Source organism: Daphnia pulicaria, chromosome 6 (genome assembly GCF_021234035.1).
Source record: "Daphnia pulicaria isolate SC F1-1A chromosome 6, SC_F0-13Bv2, whole genome shotgun sequence".
In the NCBI taxonomy this organism is placed as follows: Eukaryota; Metazoa; Arthropoda; class Branchiopoda; order Diplostraca; family Daphniidae; genus Daphnia; species Daphnia pulicaria.
In genome coordinates, this window is record NC_060918.1 from 14,131,795 (window position 1) to 14,155,477 (window position 23,683).

At 42.5% G+C, this 23,683-nt stretch overlaps 2 protein-coding genes across 6 annotated transcripts in view; both read right to left on the reverse strand.

Annotated features, from left to right (window-relative positions):
- The window catches only part of LOC124344598 (diuretic hormone receptor-like), a 35,676-nt gene extending 27,397 nt beyond the window's left edge, over window positions 1–8,279 (reverse strand). For 2 of the 5 annotated variants that reach the window (XM_046798199.1, XM_046798197.1), the window contains exons 1-2: window positions 7,614–8,278; window positions 864–1,448 (exon numbers count right to left, since the gene is read on the reverse strand). In XM_046798199.1, the coding sequence (XP_046654155.1) occupies window positions 864–1,176 (313 nt within the window). In that variant the 5' untranslated portion in view covers window positions 1,177–1,448; window positions 7,614–8,278. Of the gene's footprint in view, window positions 1–863; window positions 1,449–7,613 lie in introns of all 5 variants that reach the window. The other 3 variants (XM_046798200.1, XM_046798201.1, XM_046798198.1) reach the window with 2 other exon arrangements.
- A 12,670-nt stretch (window positions 8,280–20,949) lies between these two features.
- Window positions 20,950–21,861, reverse strand: LOC124342095 (dentin sialophosphoprotein-like). Its single transcript, XM_046795064.1, has 6 exons — window positions 21,754–21,861; window positions 21,589–21,681; window positions 21,437–21,526; window positions 21,285–21,374; window positions 21,133–21,222; window positions 20,950–21,060 (listed from the first exon to the last, which is right to left on the reverse strand). Exons 1-6 carry the CDS (start codon window positions 21,859–21,861, stop codon window positions 20,950–20,952), a joined length of 582 nt encoding a protein of 193 aa, XP_046651020.1.
- Between the last annotated feature and the right edge of the window lie 1,822 nt (window positions 21,862–23,683).

Genomic DNA, 23,683 nt, shown 5'->3' on the forward strand with positions numbered 1-23,683 from the left:
AATGTTTGCGGCAAACGTTAACAAGTCCCTTTTTTCTGGGTTCTACTGGATCGTGCTGGACGGACGTGAATGGCAGACTCAAATGCGGGCAAACGATGTGTTTCCCGTATTGCATTTGCTGCTGTTACTGTGCGGATGACCAAAGCAAATGAAAATCTGATGTAGTTATGCCCTTGGAATCAGACAGAATCAAGTCAATTTGGGTCCAGTCAATTCGATCGATGCTGGACCTTTTGTTGTTTTTTTTGTTTTTTTCGTTTTTGTTTTTTCCCTGACTGAACTTGCTGATCTACTCTAAAAGCTTTGGCTATACGACCATCACGGCAGTAAGCCCAAGAGCTTAGTGTATTGGTTGATTCTTTTTTGCTTTTTCTTTTATCAACCGAAACGGAAATGGAATCAAATATTTTTCTTCCCACTCTTTCTCTGCTGCTGCTGCTGGGCTGTGTGTCCTCGCACAGATTCGTCGTTGACTTTCAATCTCTTCTTCTTCTTCCTCTCGTCGTGCCCAGCCACTAGAATCGACTGAATAATTCAACGACACGTCAGTTATTGCCGCGCAATCAATCTTCCGCCGCCGGAGGTTTGCCTTGGCTGGCCTGGCCTGGGCTGGAACGACGAGCGTTTCAACCGGCTTAAAAAAGAGATACTTAATCTCCTATCTCCCCGGTCCCCACTCCGCTCTCTTCCTCAATAGCCGTAATACCTCGATCTACTTCCGTTTCTCCCGACGGCGTGACGCTGATCCGGAATGAATGATGGATGGGCTTTTTCCGGCGAAATAAACCCGGAACAAAACGGACAAGGAAGGAAGGAAGTTGGTCGCTAAAACCATTTTCGAAGAAAACACAATAGGGACTTACGTGTCGTGTCGTATTTGATGCCGTTCAGCTCGTCGACGCAGGGCAGGACGGACGTCGAGCCGCCCAGCGTCGTCGGCCAGCAGCTGACTCCGTCCCAGGTGCTGTTGCAGAAGGAAGTGATGGCCTCGAATCCGGCCGGCGGATAGGATTCGCGCAAGAAATTAAAGAGGCAGTCCAGTTCGTTCTCGTTGGTGATGTTGAGGGCCATGAGCTCCTCCAGGCCCATTGCGTCGTCCAGCAGGGTTTTGTCGGCACCACTTCCTTCGTCCGTCATGTCGGCCGACTGATCCGGCCAAACGCTTTCCGACGCCATGCCGGGAATGAAAGTGATCGATCAATTAGACTCGTCACGTCCAACTCGAGCTGATGTCAAGAAGTCAAAAAGTCTCAGCAGCAGAGTCGATGACGGATCCGATTAGCCAATGTGGCGTGCAATGTTCAAGTTTCCACTACATAAATTGCTGGACAAAAAGTGTCGCTGCGGAGAACCTTGTGCCATCTTCTTCCGTAATTGTACGCTAGCTCCGCTTTCCTCTTGTGTCCCACTGATTAGTTGGTTTGACGGATTTCGGGTCCAGCACACGCCTATTAATAACAGAAAAATGGATTAAAATTAGTACAGTTAAATCTTGGATTTCATTCGTTATTGGGAAAAATGAGTGTAAAGCTTGAATAGTTGCGTCGGAGAATGATACAAATAATGCACATAAATTAAAAGCAGCATGTATACACAATAAGAATAAGGTGACATTGCTGGAATGATTCTGTCCTTAAAATATTCTGTTGATTTCTTTATTTGAAATTGTATTGATTTATTTATTTATTTCTCATTTTGATTTCCCAAGACGGGATAGTCTCGGCCTCGTCCCGATATCTTTCTCAATAGAGAATAAGAGTCTCACTGCTGTCTGTCTGCTGGCAAACGCGGGCAAACGGACGCGACAAAAAGTAAAAAGAAGATAGTCGACGAAGCTGCGGGAATATATTTCTATATATAGTTCGATATTAATAAAAAAAAAATAGTGGTCCTGTCGGGAAAAAAGATACCGGCATCAGCCATCGGCCCTGATGTCTAACCTATTGTGTCGACGAAGCGCACGAGCGTGAACAAATCCGCGCTGTATAGAGACTCTGACGTAGCCACGGCCATGGATTTTGAAAAAAAAGAAAAAGAATCGAAAAACTTTTGGAAGACGTCAGCACTTGACCGTCGTGGACATCGATCTCAGAGAGTCGTTGTCGGTTTCATTTCTCTTCTCTCTCTCTCTCTCTCTCTCTCTGTCTCTCTCCGCAATAGTCCCGAATAACCTCAACCGCGAAAGTTTTGGTTGATCCACCACAACTGCCGAAAAAACGCCATCCAAGAAGAGAGAAAGAAACAACGGTGTTTGGAACGCCCCTTTTGATGTGCTGCTCGTTTTTAAGTTGTTAATGTTCCTTGTCTTGTCTTGTTGTGTTTCTCTCCCCCATTTGTTTTGTTTACGACGATTTACAACTTGTACTACCCAAAAAGTCGACGACGATCCTGTGCCGTCGTCCCCCCCAACCAACCGCCATTTGACGTGTCTGACGTGTATTCCTTTTCTTATTTCTTCCTTGTAACTTTGTGTTTTTGTTTTGCTCCGTTTTGGGATCGCATTTAGTCGGCAAATAAAAACCCGACAGATAGATTGGAGGAATAAAGGGGGAAGAAGGAAGTCAGAGAGAGACCAAATTTCTTTCTCTCTAGTCTCTACCATAGCCGCGCGTAAACACTTTTGTGTGTCTTGTGTGTTTGTGTGTGTTTTAACGATGAAGGGAAATCTTTTTCAGCTGCTAGAGCTACGACGGAGACGACAAACGGCGCCCAACAATTGGCTGTCAAAGCAAACGGGATTTGGGTGTGTGTTGTCTGTGTGTGGCTCAGCAGCAGAGACTCAGAGAGAGAACAGCAATCCCAGCAAACAACCACGTCCGACAGTCATAGCTCGGCGACATATAAGCCCACCACCACCACCACCTCTACCTTTAGTCTACTAGACTAGTTATGCACTCACGCACGCACACCGCTAAACTATCTCGACTCTTTCTCTCCCGTTTTATATTTCTCGCTTTAGACTTTTTCTGTCTTTTTCTTCTTCCGAGAAATCTTTCTCTCCGCGAGAGAAGATTTCACCAGACAGCCCGCCGCGCTATCGAGACTAGAGCCGACACCAGAGAGCACACGACGGCGGAATGGGCTTTGCCGAAATAGACGGAGCAGAAAATAGCTCTCTGGCACAATCATAATATTCCCTTAGCACACACACACACACACATAGCCCAACACACACCGGACATTCAAGCAGCGCTTGACTCTTTCACACAGACACTAAATAGCTAGGAAACCTAACCTAGCCCCCCTCTATTTCGCTTTAGCCTTCTCTCTTATTCCCGGCATTCGTCTATTTGGTTTTGCATCGTGAGAAATGGACAACTTAAGAAAACAGGAAGAAGAAGAAGAGAGGAGAGTGGAGAGAGGAGAGAGGAGAGAACGGGAATTATAGAAATGCTCATCGCCGAGGTCGGCCAGCAAACCGAGTGTGTGCGGTAGAAGCGACGAAAATAAACACTTTTGAAATAGAGGTGTGCACACTGGCTCATTTATTCCGGCTTAAATACGGTACTACATTCCGTGCAGCAGTCGGTACTTTCGAATTTTTCAGCTTTTTCGCCATTTTCCCCTCTTCTTAAACGTCCGGAGGAAATTGCTTTCTCCGTCGAGCTATTAATTATTGATTGATTATTGATTGCCGGGATAATATTCCAGGATATAAATCCATACCGCGCGTAGCTTCAGTCCCGAGAATAGCTTAAAGGATTATACCCGGAAAGTCAAGAAGAAAAAATAAATAAAAAGAAGAAAGTTTGTTGTGCGGACGATTTCCGTTGTTATGGCTGAGAGAAAACAATAACAAAAAGTGTTGGGGCTGTAGATACAACACAGTCGGGGCAAAGAACTGCACGCTGTGTACATACTAATGAACAACTGAGCAAACGAACAAGCGGCAGCAGCTTCTCTGCTCTACTGGTCCGACGCTAAGTTCATCGAGTTCGTCACCGCAGACGTCGTTTATTATTCTCCTTTTTTTTTTCCTTAGCAAACATTCAGGGCGGGGTTTTTGAATGTTTTATATCTCTCCAGACACAACCTCGATTATACAGCGAACAAAAACAAAAAATCATTAATAGAACTTCCCATTTTAAAATCTTAAGACGTTATTCTGCCAGCAAAAAGGAAGACCTCGATTCAAATTGATGAATGTTCAATACAAGAAAAAAAGGGAAAAACAAAAACAGAAGTCGTAGCGCTAAGCGAAAAGATTAATAGCAAATAGATTTATTCCTTTCAAAAGTAGGCCATCAAATGTAGTATTTAGTAGTCTATACATTTGTCCTGAGCACACACATGTGTGTGATGGGTTGCCTGCTGGCCAGGTTGTTCTATATATTGTTGATTGCATAGAAGAAGTAACGCCACGGCAAATTCTGTCATTGACTGAATGGCACGTTGGAGTGACATGAATAATGCGCCAAACGTCTCGCCCGCCTTTTTGTTGTTGCAACACGTCGCCCCCCCCCCCTCCGTGTGTTGCCTTATCTCGTGTCTAGTTTATAGTAGCCCAGCAGTCTGAAGGGCTGCCTATACATCATCGGATCAGTTGATCAGATCAACTAATAACAAATAGAATCAACCCCGCAAAAAAGACGACCAGCAAACAAAAGAAAGAAAATGGAAAATGGTCCATTTCGTTTGGAAATAGAAATAAGAAATAAGGGATGTGTCGGCAACGAGTTCAACACCGTGAAGACTTGAGCGGTGCTGGGTGGTGCTTGGGCCCACCTCCGGACACACAATCGCATAGACACGACGATGTGGTAGAGGAAGAGCGCGGCGGGAATCGATCAATTTGAAAAAATTTTCTCTGTGTGGTGTGTGCCGGTGACAGGACGGCGTTGCAAATGAGCGAGACCTTCCCATTTTTCCCCGTTTTTTGTTTTGTTTTTCGTTTTGTTTCCGTGTGTGTCTTTTTCTTATATTGAGTCGCCTACGTGCCGAATTGGCACGGAACGGGTGCCGCCCAGCTATTTCCCCCCTGCCCACGTCGATATATATATATAAATATACACAAAAGGCGCAGGCCGGCAAACGGAATCCGCACCGGCGCTTGTCTTTCTGTTTTTTGGTTTTTCTGACGATGGCTTCGGCGAGATAACCGTTTCCCCCCTTCTTCTTTGGCCGTCACTTTGTCTTTTGATCGGTCAATGTCAAGAGCGTTTGCTATCAGCAATTAGCACCGCCGATGAGTGCGGGCGTGACCCACTCTAGAATAGTGAAACTTGTTTTTTTCTTTTTGAAATCTAACCGCCAGCAGCAGCACTCCAGTCAAACAAATAACCCAAAGCCACAAACGGAGATTTGCCGTCATCAAATCTCCCAAAATTGAAAAGGAAGAAAAGATGGAAAAAAGCGAAATAATAAACGAGCTGCTAGCTAGAGCCATCATCGACTCGATTATTTTTTTGGTGGTGTTCCTGGTCCGGCCTTGTTGCTGTTTTGCATTTCTTATATTACACGATATGTTATAGATAGGACCTTTGGCCGACCAAAGGGTCTCCCCACAAACCTCCCAAAAAGAGAAGAAAGGATCGTGAACTTATCATCCTATTTCGGGAATCTTTTCGGTGGTGGAGTTTCATCGCAAAGAGAATTACGAGCTGACCTTCAATGTCTCTCAGCTCAGCTGGAGCGATCGCTTTTATTCAGCTATCGCCTCATCGTCTGCTGTGTGGTGGAATTCTCATCCGCCGATAATTGCATTTATAGCTTCTCCCCGGATGATACTTATACTCCCCCCCGGAAAGTAAATGATGTGATCGATTATTTGAAAAACGAATCGACGAAAAGTCAAAAAAAAAGGAAAACAGAAAACGGAGAGGAGAGGAGATTGTAAATCATGCCAACCCTAGAGCAGATGGAGTTTGCATGTATGCTGGGCGTTCTTTTGCGATGTTCTTTGGCTGCTGCTGGATGCTCTCCGCTCAACGGAGCGCGGACCCAGCACACAGCAGACCGTCGTTTTCCCTCGACTTAATGACCATCCGTTGGCAATGCGCACAATACACCTCGAGTGTGTGTGCAACTGAAGGTTTGCCTCTTTCTTTTCTCTTTTCTTTCCTTCTTTTTTTTTATAACTCATTATAGATCAACTCCTTTTTTTTTCTTTCTCCTTGTCTTTTCGCTTGTTTGCCGACCCGTTTAACGGGAGAAGATGAAGAAGAGACCATCGCAAAGGGCACCCCCGGCGCACCTTGACAGCTCGCAGAGCAGCACAGAATAAAAAATTACAAAATCTTTTTAAAAGAAAGAAAAACATATATTTTTTTTTCTTTCTGTATTATTATTTTCAATAGGCGAAAGCGTCCCGCTGTTAACGGCAAGGTCGGGACCTAAGAGGTGGGGCGGCCAGGCGACCGCAAACGGATTAGGCAGCGCGCATATCACAGAGCGCAGAGGCTCGATCGTATATTTTCTCTTTGATTTTTTTTTTGATTTTCCTTTTTTGGCCAATGATATAACTGTACGACCTCCCTTTGACACCTGCAATTAAATCTGTCCCCCCCCCCCCGTCTCTTTTTTTGTTTTTTTATATTTATAGCATGTATATTTGAATTAGCCATGCACGAGATCGGAAAAGCGCTCCGGGTGAGTTTCATCGGTGAAAACACACCTGCCACGCAGCTTGCGCTTCATTGAATATTTCAAACGTTTTTTTTTTTTTTTTTTTTTTTAGTCGACAACAAAAAAATGACGTCTCTGCAATTGATTCAAGAACCCCCCCCCCCCGAAGGGAAAGCTATAATTAACCCATTTATATCTGGTGTTTGGACCCTGCCCCTGTGCGTAATATAGATTCATCGATTACCCTCTCTCCACCTGGATGTGTGTGTGTTTTGTTTTCACGACGTCATTTGACCGAACACAAAGTCGTCCAATAATGAGAACTCCCCACTGTTTAGACATTGGCTTGTGGTTTTTTTTTTCCTTCTTCTCTTCTCTTCTTTTTCTTCTTATTTTTATTCCTATAATCCCAAATGACTTCCGTCCTTATAGAGTCCCCTCCCCCCTCCTGTTATTTCTATTGGCGTACCCTGCGGCCTTTTTTCTGCAGAGTCCCCTTCTAATCACATCAGATGCTGGGGGTCTCTCTCGACTGAACTCAGCAAACAAAAGCAATGAGACGACGTGCCAACAGTCTAACGCCTTATTACGGGAGATGCGGATGACTCCGCGTTCTCCCCCCAACACCCAACCCCACCACACCCTTGACCCGCCAAGGCGGACGAATTCCTTATAACGTCAACATCGCGAAGACGATCAACACTACGACTACCACCACCAGCAGAAGCATTCCAATCCAGCGGGAACGATATACTACATAGGCCGAAAAGCCAATTAAGAACACGGCGTTGGCGTCTATCGCCTTGGAGAATTTCTGCCGGAAGCACCGAGTCAACACGACGACGACAACTTCGCTGCTGTGGCCCTTTCATTTTCTCTTTTCTTTTTTTTTTCTTTTGGCACCGCATCGCCCCAATTTTCGCCATTCCAATCCATTGAGTACTCGGCTCTTTTGATTTTCTTTTTTTGCTCGTACCCTTTAGATTCTACACGACGTGTGTTTTCCATGGAAATGCCATCAAAAAGCCATCCGTCAACCGACGTCTCACCCGTGAATGCTATACACCACGTACAGCGCAGGAGGATTCCGGGCGTCTCTGTCTATTACGTCCGGCAGAAGGAGGTACGTTGATGAGTTTGCAAACAAACGCGAGCAGCGGCGGCGGCAGAATCAATCCTTGGCTTTTAAGAGTCCATCATCGTCCGTCATTTTTCTCCCGCTCAGGTCAAACGGTTAAGAAATCTAGTCGTCCATGTGTCGAGAGATCCTGCACAAGGATGTAAATGTGGTCCGGACCGGACGTGTTCCAATCACTCACAATAAACACCAACACGAAAACACACAAACAACAAACACGCGCTCGATCTTTTTTGACGGAAATCAACAAAACAAATCAAAGGTATGTAACATTGCCCGCGCTATGTCGTGCCTGTATATTTTATATATGTTTTCGGCGAGAGAGAAAGAGAGAGAAAGAGAGAGAGATGAAAGGAAAAGTTTCTTTTTTTTCCCCTCGTGAACCGATGAGTCGCTGACTGAAGCGTTCACCCAACTGATAGTCGTGATGAAGATGCCCGGCTATAGCCTTCGCTCCTAGCTGGGCTGCCTCCTCCTACTCCTCTTCTTCTTATTCGGACGAGTGTGCGCGCTTGTTGTAAAGCGTCGCTCCCTCTTGTGAGGTACAGACACAGAGTCCTCACAGAGAAGAGAGAGAGAGAGAGAGTCAGACAAACCTGGCGGTGTGTATAGACTTATTCTTCTTCTTCTTCTTCTTTTGCGCGTCTTCTTCTTCGTTTGCATTTGTTTTCCTCCTTGTGGCGATGTCAATCGGCGCATGCGCTCGCTCTCCCACACCTTTTCTTTCGTGCACTCGTGAAAACCTTTGCCCGAAATTGCTTGACACGTTTTTATGGACACCTCTACGGCCGCCATCACAGCACACACGGCACAGAGCACAGACAACACGCACCTTTCATCAGCACTTGATTATTTTGTTTGCGGCGAGTTTGCGGTTGTTGTTTTGGTTTCGTTTTCTCTTTCTTCTCTCTCGCGCCCAGCGGAATAATTAAAGGAGTAGACGAATTTTTTTTTTCACCTTCCGGCGGTGTTGTATTTAAAATACAAAAGTCACTTTCAATTGAATCTTTTTTTGGAGGGAATAAATTGAAGAAAAAAAAACAAACAAACAAAGGGAATTTAAAATAGAAAAGGGAATCGAGAAGATGTTCAAAAATCAGGCCTATATTACAACACGCACGTTATGGCTAACCTGACTAGGCCTAGATATCTATAAATTAAATGTGTTATATACGTTTAGGGCCATTCTTGGAATTCTCTTCTTCTTTTTTCTTTGAAATGTTTTCAGTTGAAACGGTGTTATCGCGGTCGACTTATCGGGCCGGGGGAATCGGAACATCATCAACAAGAATTTCAGGGGGATCATATTAAGATGTCTGGAAGGGATATCGATAAAAGTAGGGGAAAAAAAGAAAAGAAAAGTTATTCGTCGAAATCATTTGGGGGGAGTTTAAAAAAAAAATTTTTGTTTTCCTGTCGATTGAGTTTGTTTTGTTGGGGGGGTGGGCCGACAGATTTCTGCGTACATCTATTTCTATTTTTTCTTCTTGTCGAAGGAACAGTATCTTGCGGCCATTTTGGACGCATTTCGAGTGTCGTTATTTTCAAGTCACGGCGGGAATGACGGGAGTGGGGGAACGAAAGAGAAAGAAGAGTGGGTGGAAAAATAGAGGAGAGAGGGCTGATGCTGGCGCTCTTTTGGACAATTTGGCAGTAATAGTATTTCATCTGCTCCGGTGTATATAGTCTCTCTTTCTCTGCTGAGCTGCCAGCGTCAGACGAAGAGAATCGAGTCGCAAGGCAAACGTGAAGAGAGAAGAGAATCAGAACGACTTTTATGACCGGCGACGGCCATACTATATAGTCTCTATGCCGTCGTCTCTTCCCTGGCAAAGAAAAAAAGAAAAATCTTGGCCGCCGTCCCATCGGACTCATTCATGCACCCTCTCTCTATCTTCTTCTTTTTATTCTTATAGATATATATATATATTCTTCTTCTTCTTTTGCCCCGTCCGTACCTATTGTATTCACGTTGATGTGTTTGTCAATATATACACACAGCAGCCAAGCAGGCAACGAACAGAAAACACAAACGAAATCTGGGCGAAATCAACAGGATTTTATAGTGCGCGCCCAGTCATCTACTATGTAAGAGTATATAGGGAGTAGCAGTGTAGTCTATATTGTTCTGCGGGACTTTTGCAATCGTCGAGGAAGTATCAAACATTTGTGTCTTATTCCATAACATTTTTTTGTTGTTTCATCATAATATAGGGTAGTAGCGCTATCCGGAATAGTATTTTATTTATTTATTTATTTCGGACTGCACACGTGGATATTAGGAGGGGGGGGGGCATCGTCGCTTTTTATACGATCAGTATTACGGTGGCAAATAAGGTTGTTGCAGAGCGAGCGGATACAATAAAAACTCAAAGCTACAACCGGCGGGCGAGCGCGGATCGATTCAATCTAGCGCGCAAAAACAAGGGCTCGTCCTCCACATCCGCCTAGCGGCCATTATCCAATTCCCTTTTTTATTTGATTTTCATTTTACTTTTGTATTTCCTTATAGGGTAGACGTATACTATACAGCCACTTCAACGATGTAGGTGTACAACTATACATTACCGAAAGTGAACGCTGTATAGATTTTGACATAGTTCCGTTTTCAATCCAATTGCTTTTTCGAATTTGCCACCGTGAGCCGAATGCACGAAAACGTTTAGCCTGAATCACGAAATTGATGGCTTATATCATCTATTTTATGCGTTTATGATTCGGGTCAGATCATCGCTCTGAACGGAATGTTATAGCGTGTGTAATCCTCGGTAATCCTTAGATATATATTTCTTCGCTTACGGAAATTGAAACGGAACTCTCGTCCGCGTCCCTTTGGAAGGAAATTCGAAACCCCCTCGAAAAGACCATCCGAAAAAAAAAAAAAAAAGTCTAGACGGAATTCTACGGCCGATTCCTCTTGTGTTATATTCCTTCACTTTCACGTTCAATCCTCGCGCGACATATAAGGAAGCCAATCTCTTTGCCAGCCCATGCAGGTTAATAATTATTCCCTTTTGGCTTTATGGAAGCACCACCACCGCCCATCAACTGCTTGCGTCCGATTCTTCTTCTTCTCCTGGTTATAAAAGAACGGACCTATACTTAATTTTTTCCCAGATTTGCACTACAAGGAGGGTATAGACATGTAGTAGCCTAATTTGAAACCTAGCTCTTCTACCTTTTCTGTATGCGCTATATACCCGAGGCCTATAGCTATTACCACCGGCATCATTATATATTAGAAACTCCCCAAAGGAAAGAAAAAAGGAAAAAAAGGAACTGCCTACGATCGTAAAGATGTCGCACTCTCGTCGCTCTGGGCCTTGTATTCAAAACGATAATCGAAAATCAATGCCCGGCTGTGTATACTACGGTACCTCTTTCTTTAGCTGCTGGCGAAAGTGATGATGTAACTCGCAGGCGTTTCCTGTTTGTTTCGTATATACCTGCCAATCAGAGTTCCAGTTGTACTAGAACTACTATACACACAAGTAGACCGAGGAAACCAAAGTATATAAACGTATTTCGGATAGTTTGTAAAAGCCAATGGTTTGGTGTGTTTTTTTCGACATTTTCTAAAACGTAGATTTTCAATCAGGACTATATAGCCAGCGGGCCAGGAGAATATAATCTCCTATACAAGAAAATAAGAAAAGAGGAAAAATAGAAAGAAAAATAAGACGAGAGCGCGCGCTCGGTCGTTTGGTAGGAAAAAGCGAAGCGCTTCAACTGGATGGAATGACTGATTTATTCCAACGGTTTTCCGTTCTCCAACTCGGTGCCAAATCAACTCTTTGTCGGTTTGCCAACCTTTTTCCTAAGTTCCTCCTCTCACCCCCTTCTCTGTCTCTCGGGTTCTTGAGCTCTGCTCTGCTGGTCGCTTTGACTCCTCTGCACCGGAGTCCGGACTCATCTTTTTTTCTTTATTTTTTCTCTCCGCGTGTGTAATCTGATTTCAATGCGCATTTTCTCAAGCTCGGACGACACAATCGCCAAAAGACAAAAAGTCTCTACGGCTCAAGATATTCTAGGGAGGGAATATAATGATAAAAGAAAAAAAGGAAAAAATATATATCTCAGATCGATATCGGCCGTCTGGATTGAACGTGGACGCGCTAAAAGGCGTCAGCCAAAGGACCGCGCTCGCGTCCGTCCATCGTCTCTTCTAAATGGACGTTGATGATGATTCTTCCTGGTTTTGCTCTCCCGGAAGAAAAAACCCTCCCTGCAATTGATAGACGACGAGACTATAGAGAGGATCCAATCAGCACAGCAGAGAAGAGAGAATAAGACGTCGCCCGGGCTCTGGCCCATCATTCTCCGACGACAAAAGGCGAGTCGACCCTGCCAATCTGTCCGTTTTTCCTTTTATTTTTTTGTTATTTTTCTGCGCCTTGCGATATTGCTATACTATCCACCATACTGTCTGTGTGATATGGCGCTCATCCAGGTTCAAGAAAAATCTGCGCCGGGGACAAATTTCCCGACTTGTGTGTCCTGTGTAGAACGGCGGTGCTGCGCGGAAAATGCGCTATAGACGACTCTATCTTATTCGCGCTGGCCAACAGGAAAGTTATCTCTTCCTTTTTAGCTGGCGGGGGCAAAAAGGAAGAAAACTGAACGATATAATAACGATGTATCGTATAAATATTCTTGCCGGTGCATCATCATGGAACCGGCGGGATCCCTCATCTTTTTCTCGCCAGGGTTTCTCTGCTGGCCATTTCGGGCGATGCGAAGTGGCTCTCAGGACACGCACATATCGATCTCCACCTATACACCAGTCTCCGCGTTAAAAGATTCTAAGCTCTAATGTGCTGCTGGATGGTTGTAATATTATATATATTTGGAAGAAACTATACAGTATAGCAGCACCCGCAGCTATGAGCTGTCGTCAGCTCATTTCCTGCCGCGTAGATCAAATCTAATCATCTCCGATTGCTGATTCTATATATATATTACGTGTGTGTGTGTACGGTGTAGGGCTGTGTACCCCACTGCTGCCGCACGCGTGCAAATGTCTATAACATTTTCGCCCTTCTTTTTTTGTTATTTCCTCCCTTGAGGGAATTGACATTCCGGTCCATTTACCAGTGCGGCTTCGCTTCGTCAGTATTTCAGTGAAAGAACTGCCGCCGTAATTGATTACATGATGAAGGAAAAAGAAAAACAGCCCCTCCAGCAGCTACTTGATCGTCTATCAACACGCCAATTCTTTACACTCTCATTTGCGGGCCTCATCTCATCATCATCAGAGCCGGCGGGGGCCGGAGCGCAGCTCTTGTAAATAATGAATGAATTGACATTTGGGAGAAAAAATAAAAGTAGAACTGTCTGCCTGTCTATTAGACAAGTTTTCCCTCCAAATAGCCAATTATATCTACTATGTATATACTACCCGCCGCTAACGAAAGGAAAATGCAAGCGTTTTTGTCCGCCACTTAATGGATTGAAAAAGAAAAATGATATATTTATTTGAAAGGCGCGGGAAAGACAAATGATTTGAAAATCAAATGATCCCGTGCGTCGGACAATTCGGCTACTTTGAGCGTTAGACTATGTATTCCCACCTTGAATATATCCCATGGTCACGGGGGTGACAAATATTACCAGCGATTCCGTCAAGCGCATGTCCTTGGTTTTTCTTGGTTATATTCACCTGCCGTGTGTGAGATGTAACGGACATCATCGACCAAACAAAGTAGAGTTAAAAAAAAAAAAAAAAAAAATCTGTTTTCTTCTTTTTCCCTTTTTCCTCTCTATACGATGTGTCGAATGTGGTCGTAACTCGACGGAAGTTCATGACTCTGTCAAGTTCCCTGCTGGTCAAAAAGAAGAAAAGGTGAAACGACCCAAGAGCACGGCACCACAGCAGACTTGTTTAAAGACGCGCTTGGCAAAGAGTTTGTCACATGTTGTTTACTCGGTTGAAAACTACCGCCGTGATGATGACCATCAATGGGCATACCAACGTCTATAAAACTTCTGTTCATCTCCCCCCCCCCCTTTTTTTTCACGCGTGAGAGTCGGCAAGGTATATATGCGAGTTTATACGATTATTTGCCCGCGAAATCATATCAAACATCAGCGGAGGACCTTGCCGGTTGCCATTTTACTTGAATCGGTTAAAATGTATAAGAAATCTATGCGCGTTTCTTCTCTGGATAGAAGAAGATAACATTCCGTTCCACCTCGCAGCGTTTGACGTGCGATCAAAATTTCTTCATCTCTTCGTGCGCTGTGTGTTTCTTTTTCGTTTTGCTTTGACATGTGTCAGCCGATGGGATCAGCCCATCTGGTGTTTCTATCCTGCGTTTATATAGTATATATATACCCTTCATCAGTACGTTAATGGAAATAAAATACGCTGTCCGATATGACATATGACGCTGCCTTATCATTTCAGCATCATGAGTCCAGGACTGCGTTGACATATTTCCATTAAGAATTCAGTAAACGAGACTGGCGGGAATTAATAAAACGTCGCTGAGATATTTGAAAATTTCCAAGATGCCGACGCGTGACGTAAGCCCCATGGAGAAATTTGCTCACATCTTTCTTCCTCGAGAGAGAGAAAAGAGAAAGAGAAGACAAAGAAATGCCTGCTACTGCTGCAGCAGGACGGGGTATATAATATTCTAAGTATAATAACGTGACGTCATTCTTGTTCGGGGTTCATCTATTATGTACTATACACAGCTAGAGTTCGGCCCATTTGGCTAGGCCATTCAGTCCAAGACCTTTTTCCTTTTATTTTCTGGGCGGCCTCTTTTTTCTTCTCCTCATTTTCAACCGAACTTTTTTTTTTTTAATATTTTACTATTTCCAAGTCATTTTTTTTGCCCCCCTTTTCTCTTTTGTTGTATTCGGTTATGCAACTCTGGCACGCAACCATCTCAAATCTGGCAGAGAAATTACATCACCGGCGTGCTCTATCCGACGTCTATAATCTTTTAATTCCGCCCTTTTCCCTTTTCTTTTTTTTTTACTACGAAATCTCCAGAGGAGTAAAAGAAAATGTCAGCTTTCTATAGTGTAGTATATTAACGTCAAAGCGAAGAAAATCCTTCGGCCAGCAGCAAGGTCCCCGGTGGATGGCCAGCAATGAATAATACAGTTAAAGAAAGAGCAAAAGGAAATCCTGATGTCTCGTCCATCAGTCTTGCGCTGGCCTGTTGGCAGTTGTTAGATTTGACAAGAGCGACGAATGACTACGATTGCCTTTCACGGTCGCAAAATAGTGGGCGCTATAAAATCTGTCTTAGGGCTACTACTATAATACGCTATACTACCACCACACAGACAGAGACACATACACATCAGCTAGAGACTCTCGGTCATTGATTTCCTATATTGTTTGTCTTTCGCCTTTTATATTCCTCACCCCATTTTTAGCACCAAACGAACAATAGACCTTATACATAGCTCTCTTGATGGCGCTCCTCTAGTGTTTGCTGCCCCCTTCTTCTCATCGCGATGATCCATTCCCTTTGGGTTCACGTATCGTTAAAGCCAAGTCTATATAATGTCTAAGTATGGACGACTTTGCGTCCGTCTATCTGAATAAAAGATTTTCGATGGGGTGTAGACTTGTACAATGTATTCTACCGATAATAAGAATATTAGTCGAAAACTCGAAATTCGCAGCTCTCTATCCACAGTTCGAAAGAAACAATCGATGGCTGAGGGAATACCACCTAATATCTGAGTACTAATATTTGTCGTTAATGTATAGAGAAGATGGCCTTCTGCGATCGCCTGTATAGATCTTCGACTGTTGGTTTTGTATCATGTGACTAGGATTCCATGTTTTCATTAGATTCCCCCCCCTCTCATAGCATATTGCTAATTAGGCCTACCATCGATCAGGTTGCACGGGACCATCACATAATACAGACGGCGCGGGAAGACCGGTGCCGAAGGATCCGTCGAACGAAAAAGAGATGAGGGGGTCTACTGTATGTACATCTCGTCGGCATGTATATTGTCGTTCACGTGGAAACAGGCGATGTATAGTAGACATACGTACGGGCGCAGGATTGTTTTTTTATCTTCTTCTGCTGGGAATCTTTTTTTTTCTTTTCGTTCCTGCGATGCTATGGGAAAAAGGAACAATCCGCCAGATGGTTCTCTTTCACTTTCTTTCCATCGAGAGGATATATATTAGCACCATCTCCTTTCATCGTGAAAATGCACTCGAGTGGGAGAGAGAGAGAGAAAAAGTAAATATCACTCTCTGTTTTATGGGCCTACGTCACTGACCATCGAATTTGCCGCGTCTACTATACTAGTCGACATCGTCATCTCTATTACATTATCTGATTCGCACCTTTTTCGGTCGTTCTCAACGGCCGTTACGCGACCTCCAGCATCACAACTCGTTTTTTTTTCTTCCCCCCTTTTGTTGTTGTATATGAAAGGTCTCCTGTGAACTCTCTGAGCCCCCGCACACACATACTATATAACAGGCGAAAAAAAGTACTATGCCGTATAATCTAATTACGGTGATCCCTGGGGTAACCGCTGCCCCGTTGGAGACGACGGGCATCAAATTGGCGTCGGGGCGCCGTCGTCGGTCGGCGGTTAAATTCGATAGATTCGATTTAGACATTTTCCTTTTTCGCACACAATGTGCTGTATAAGAAGATCGATCGCAAGTCTGTATACACACTGCCATGCTTTTGTCAGTGGCCTTTTGGACGTAATGGCCATCAAAGATGTTGGCTTCTCAGGGCGATAAAGGCTATATAGTTCCGCTGTAATTATATCTTACCTTTCTCGTCGATTGACGTGCTTGGGAGCCCAAAGGAGCCCAACAGAAACGCCCACACGGTCCAGTACGAGAGGAAGTTATTCGATTCATTATCTGACGTAATGTGGGCCTCGACATGAGAACGTCTTCACTCACGTTCCGCGGTGTTGAATATCGACGGGTTGGATCCCAAACTCTTTCAACATTAGAAGGATATCGATGAATTTTTCTTAAAATATTCAGATTGGGTTTCTTCTTCTTTCAACAGTGAGTTGACCTATGCATTCGGCTATTTGCCATATTTTATGGTCGGAAATTGAAAAGTGCGGTGGAAAACAGAAGAACTGTTTGCTTTATTCATCAGCAAAAATACAGCCTTGTTTGCATTATGGATTTTGCAAACCCTCATATTTGCTAATATCGAAAGATACTTTTTCTTATTTGAAAAAAAATAACGAAATGGAGTTTTTGCCGCTTAAACGGCCATCTAACGGTCAAAATCAACATCAGGTTGTATTTCACGGCCAAAAGAACCAAAATTCCAATCACGCCAAGGGGAAAACGAAAAAAATTAAAAAAATAATTTTCATAACAAGAAATATTTGATATTTCAGCGGGAACACAAAGATGGAAGCGCCAATAACTGATCATCACCGTCATTATCGGCGGCTCCTGCCTGATCGCTTGCGCCAGCTGTCGCTTGAAGCGGGATATAGCGAACTAGAGAAAGAAAAAAAAAAACAAACAAAAACGAAACGATTAGCAAACACTCCAAATACATCCGATATTTGACGTTGATTAATAGACAAGAGCAATTTTTTTAAAACACTGTGTGTTTATAATATTTCACCTTTGCTTTTGACGGCGGACAGTTCGTCAACGTCAATCACCGAACTCAGCGTAATCAAATCTGGGCAGACGGGGGATATCTTGCACCAACCTCTAATTAAGAAAAATTAATATAATTAATAGTGTTTAAAGTAATATCATCTAACAGCAATTGGCAACACAAAAAGTAAGTTGGCGAACTTATCTTCCGCTTGCAAATGAACATTTAAAAATTGTGTCCGCTTGAAAAAACGTAAACAAGTTTTGACACTTGGCATTTGGCAGCAATGTTCGTGTAGCGTTGTCAAATAAAATTAACGTTGCTCCGACTCTGACCAGGGTGAAAATTCAAAAATGAAGACTAAACTAAACTAATGGCGGCCACTCTTTCCTGCCTTGCAAGCGCCCCCACTCGGACGATCAGCTTCAATGCCATCTATTGGAGAATCAGGCAAAAAGCCCAAATAGATGGAATCTACGCATGCCTACGACCATTTTCTTTGATTCAGATGAAAAGTAGTCTTTTCCTTTATAAAAATAAAATAAAATAAAATAAGCTAAATAAAAAATAATATTTATAAACATTAAAATGCTTACATGACGAGATACCACTTACAGCACGGAATCGCTTATGTTAAAAGTGATTAGTACGGCCCGATCTGAAAGATCCTTCACGAATCACGATCCTGGTTTCTAGTATTACGCCGAAGTCCTCAAAAATTTCCTAAATAAAAAAAGGTAAGTTATTATTTAAAAAATAGAATTAGAAATATTTAAATTTTTTACCTCCACTTTTTTAGCCTTGCAATACCTCAGAATGTTCTCAACGAACAATTTGCGGGAGAAATCCAAGTTCAGCTTTTGACTTGTGAATTTTCTAATTTTTTTCGCCCATATTTTCTTCTGTAGCTTGTTAATCATGGGAGTGTAGAATTCCTAATCTTCTTCTTTAGTAGCGACACTCAGCTTCTGTTTTTTGGGTGTAGACATCACTTGACTAACTCTAAAACTCATGACTTGACTAACTTGACTAACTCTAACAGGACTTGGTTTGTCTAACTCAGGAGAAGAAATGGCAGTTATGCGCCAATTTATCGAACATCTAGAGAAAATGGTACCCGTCCTCCACTAGAAAGCGCTCCTCCTTCTAGGAGGAGGAGTAGGGTCACCTCATTGCTCCTCCTCCTCGAGGTCATCCTTCATTGGTTAGGGAGAGTAGCGTCCTCAACTTCTCCTTCCTAGAGGTGGACGGTATTACTTGATAATTGTTCGAGTGAGCGAAGCGAACGAAGAACCATTTGGATTGTTTGGAAGTAGTGAAGACAATAACTGTGTTGACCCTTTTATAATCAGCTGTTTCTAAGCAAACCTACAGTAGCTACCAAAAGTTTTCGAACGCCCGAGAGAACCTTATGTAAAAAGGAGACTTTCGCGGCGTTCCCAATTTTTTTTTTCAGATAATACACCAGTATCAATTTCGTGTTGTTCTGAGTGTTAATCCCGAATAGCTTGATAGTATTTTTAGTCGAAAACGGTTTACGAAACTGATTTTTAATTAGAAAACTACCCTAACTTTACCATTGCAATTAACAGTACATCGAACTAGTTGACGATAACTTTTCATTCAGTATGTTAACCTTATTTTAAATTTACCCCTTACATCTACTATACTAATTATTAAATCGATATATATACACTCTAACACCATTTCATCATTTTGTTCTGGAATGTAATCAGAACATCATAAAGTCATAATCTGTAGAAGCCTTAGTAGCTTTACCACTCACGAAGTAATATTCTATGTGCAGTCGAAACAAGTTTGTTAAAACACCAGAATTGGCAACTTGTTTATACTTTACAACAACGGAAACTGAAATGATAATCTTCTCCCTCTGTTCCCTGTTGTATTTTTCTCATTTATTTATTCATTAATTTTTATTAAAGATTTATCTAAATAAAAATTTTGATCTTTCTATCAACGACACAGTTCATTTTTCATTCTTTCACAATCAAAGTCAAATGCATAAAAATTATAATTTTTACTTAGTTTTGATTGAAAGTTCTACTTTAAAGTCCAAACGTTCACTTGCAACGTCAATCAAGATATTTTTCTACGATCTTATGACAGCAAGATATTATTATTATAAGCCGTTATGGTATAGTGGTTAGAGTTATCCTGTGTCATGCTAGAAATCTATTGTTCAATTCCCGATGAAGTCAAATATTGTCTTTATGATTTAATATTTTATTAATTTGAAACTGAGCTAAGAGTTTTCACCAGTAATAAACGCAGTTAATAATGGATATATCAAAAGTGGATGTACCCAGCACTTAGGAAAAAAATGTCATTATTTTATTCGTAAAGTTGGAAATGAGTGTGAGATCCCAGTGTAAAACGCATAATCCCCACTTCTATTACCCTCGATGAAAAGAAAATTGATCGTGGTTTTACAATCTAGATTCAGGCGGAGTTCATACTGGTGTAACACACCCATTATAAGCTATAGGAAACATATTCAAACCGCAAATCTCCAGAGTCAAATCTCCAGAGTCAGACGATAATTGAATGAGTTTGGACGAACAGCAGTCCCGATCGGAGTAAAGCACAAGTGGAGCAGGTTGCCCAGCACTGTGGTATCGAGCAATTCCTTGAGCCATTTTATCCAAGTTGGAAAGAGATTCGGAATTTGTCAAAATGGAAAGTAGAATTTCGTCCTTCTCATTCCCAACGTTAGTACACCACGACACTGAATCAGTTGAAGTCCCTTGCAGTTTTCGCGTTACTTCATTCGTAGAATCAATTTTCAGAATTGAGACGTAAATTGATGTGGCATTTCCTTTTAGCGTCTCCAAACGGGACCAAACATCGCGAACGTAAACAGCTAAAAACCACTTTTGCGTTGGTGGGGTTTTGAAGACAGGTGGGGCTTCGTACTGCGCTGGTGTAAGGTTAAGCCTTGCTCTCTCATTTTTATGACGTTGGCAATCGGAGAGGTAGATCAGGGTGTTTCGCATCCACTCTTCGGATTGAAGCTCGTGAATGTCATTGCATAGTGTAGTCGTACTGTTACCCAGAGTCCGGGCTCGCATTAAAGACACTAATGATTTGTCGCACGCGATTTTTTGAGTTAGAACTATCCCAAATCGGGCTTTGTCGTCTCCAGTTAACTGCTCCATGAGACGATGTTCATAAGATATGAAGGTGCCTTTACATGATGAACATTCCAGATATTCTGCAGCTAAATAGTGACGGTTCTTTGTGTCGATTACCGAGCTCACCCTACGATAAAGTACTTTTTGAAGTTAGTGAGTGTTGGCGCGCACAGCACGGGCATTTAAAATCAAACAGCCACATTTTTCGTGGCATCCACAAAAAGAGTCTCTTATAAAAATAAGATCCAAATGAAGGGAGGTTGCTCGATGGACCAGGTGGGTGTGGTGTATGCCACCAATTTTTAAGGTCCCTCACGAAGACACCTTTTGAAGCAAAGAGATGTTGTCCGATCCATTGCCAATCATTTGGATCAATTGTTTCTCGCCAACCTAACGGAAAGCGTTGCGAAAAGTCCGTTTTTCGATGAGGAGACTCCGTCAATTTTGTCACCGCATTGCCAGTTGAAGGGCTCTTGAACTCTTGTGACGTGGATTCTTTATCGAGAAGTAAAGGTCAAAGACCATTTAAAAGTGGGTCAGAGTTGTATGAATGCGAGTCGTAGCTGTGTGAAGACGAGCTAGCAGGCGAGGTGAAGCTGCTTGAAAGCAATCTAGAATTCTGCACCTGAAATAGACAGGAAAAGAAAACGTTTTAGAATAATACTTTAACAGTTAACTTCTCTTTAAACCAACTTACATGATTTGTTGAAGCTGAAGAGAAGGTTGATGATGTAAACTCAGCCTTGTCTTTATCGCTTTGTGGCAGATTGCTGCTGCAGCTGTCAGTCTATATGAAAAACAAAATAAAAAATTTGTCGACAAGTGAAGCTTCTCTTTAAACCAATTTACATGATCTGATGAAGCTGAAGAGAAGGTGGATGATGTAAACTTAGCCTTGTCTTTCTTACATTGTGGCATATTGCTGCTGCTGCTGTCAGTCTAAATGAAAATCAAAACAAAAAATTTGTCGACAAGTGAAGCTTCTCTTTAAACTAACTTACACGATCTGATGAAGCTGAAGAGAAGGTGGATGATGTAAATCTAACCTTGTCTTTCTCAGATTGTGGCAGATTGCTGCTGCTGCTGTCAGTCTAAATGGCAATCAAAATCAATAAATTGTCGACAAATGAAGCTTAACTTAAAACTAACTTACATGATCTGCTGAAGTTGAAGAGAAAGTGGGTGATGTAAAGTTAGCCTTTTCCTTCTCAAATTGTGGCAGATTGCTACAGCTTTTTACTTCAATCTAAAGTGAGGGGAATAAAGAATTTCATGAGAACGATACTATTTTTTTACATTTCCACAACAAACTACATACCTCCTTTAGATGAATATTGCAAGTGCATGATAAGCTTCTGCCTACTGCATCTCTTGTTCTTCCACTTTTAAGTGGACAAAGATCAATGTGTTCAATCTTTCCCTCCATTCTTTATCCGATTTTACCTTCTTCGGCATTTTGAGTCAGTTTATCAAAACCTTACTTGAAATTAAAACGAAAATTGCTAGAGTAAAGGATGACACGCAAAATCTTGAAGCGTTCCGCATTTTTTTCCCCTCAACCTTCTGCCCCCCCCCCACCTGATCACTCAATTGACATTTTCCAAACACAAAATAATAACATTCAATAAAAAAGTGATTTTTGCTGTAATTAATTTAACACTGCAGCACAATATATGTTGTAAATCGACCAGGTATAAAGTAATCGCCTTTGGTACATTGAAATGTGATACGGAATACATATACTAAAATTGGAACAGAGAAGATTAGCATGGCCCCTGGATCTTGATCAGCCACTGGATTAATTTGATCTAATTGAAACCTCCTGTCTGCAGCTAACTTGCAGAGAGTTAACTAGTAAGTAGCAATCACATCAGAAATTATGCTCTCGTTATGTCATTATCAACTAGTTTATGGAATTTCAGGGCATTCTGACTTCCTATGGTGACTGTCTGATCGATCAGCCACTGGATTCATTTGATCTAACTGAAACCTCCTGTCACACCGTCTAACTGAAACCTCCTGTCTTCAGCTAACGTACAGAGAGTTAACAAGTGAGTAGTAATCACATCAGGAATTATGCTCTCGTTATGCCATTATCAACTAGTTTGAGTAATTTCAGGTCATTCTAGAGAAGATCTTATGCACAATCCAGTCTCCTCTATCATATTCCGTGCTGAATTTATTACTTTCAAACCTCTCTTCAGTTGTATAGACTCAAACGGGAAATCGTCATGCCAAAATGGAAAAAATCGATGCCGAATGGAAGACGAGATTGTGTGATTACGCAAAAGGAAAATTTCAGTTCGGTAAAGGCCAACGACCACCAAAGAATTCAAAGTGGGCTGTTCTAATCGATCGGATAGACAAGTGTCCGAAAAAAACTGAGTTCAGGGTCGAGGATCTTTTTGGACGTGTCCTCGTATGTTCCTGTGAATATCACACCGTAAGCTAAGGATTTTAATTTTTTTTGGCCTCCTGCTTTTATTAAAACTATTTTTTTCTATATTATTATGTATATAAGATTGCCAAAACTGATGCTAATGTCAATGCGTTGGAAACAACCTCGAACACAGCAGATCTTCAAGGTCATACCCTCCATTTGGATGAGCCAATCGCCGGATCAAGCCGCGAACAAATCACAGCCGTCGTACCGACAACTGAAGTACCGAGCACGGTTCATACCGATGATAGGGGGCCTGCTGAGGTATAATAAATACACTTATTTTGCGACTTCATGCGACTTATTTTCACCTATTGCTACAGGTGCCTGTCAATGAAGAACCATTTCCGTCAAACGCGGTCACTTCAAAGCCACTGGAGTTCATTGAAAAGCCGCTGGCTTCAGCAGGCCGCAAGCATGATTTCACTCAGCGACTTCCTGTCGGCTGGAAAAATACATCGGAAGAAAATGATCAACAATGGATCGGAAAAAATCTTTTTTTGAGACCAACTGAGTTGGCGCACATGCTGGACGTTTGGTGGTACCCACCTCACCTACCAGGACCAGACATCAAATGTGCTCCTGCCGTTGGATCCTACTATCACAAGAGACTTTTCCTTTTGATGCCTCGGAGAAGGTGGGCCTCCGATTTCAAGTGCCCAAGTTGCCCACCATCAAAATCAACATCGCTTACATCAAAAGGACTCTATAATCGAGTAAGGAACGTCATTGACCTGAAAGGCCGCTACTACTTGGCGGCCGAGTACCTTGAGTGTCCGACATGCAAAAAAACATTTATATCGTACGA

Bases quoted from the DNA above. Each gene is read 5' to 3' on its own strand.
- LOC124342095 (XM_046795064.1), bottom strand. From the start codon at position 21,861: ATGGAGGGAAAGATTGAACACATTGATCTTTGTCCACTTAAAAGTGGA. The intron at 21,682-21,753 runs GTATGTAGTTTG...CCCTCACTTTAG, and splicing joins GCAATATTCATCTAAAGGAG to ATTGAAGTAAAAAGCTGTAG. The intron at 21,223-21,284 runs GTAAATTGGTTT...TTTTTCATATAG, and splicing joins CTTCAGCTTCATCAGATCAT to ACTGACAGCTGCAGCAGCAA.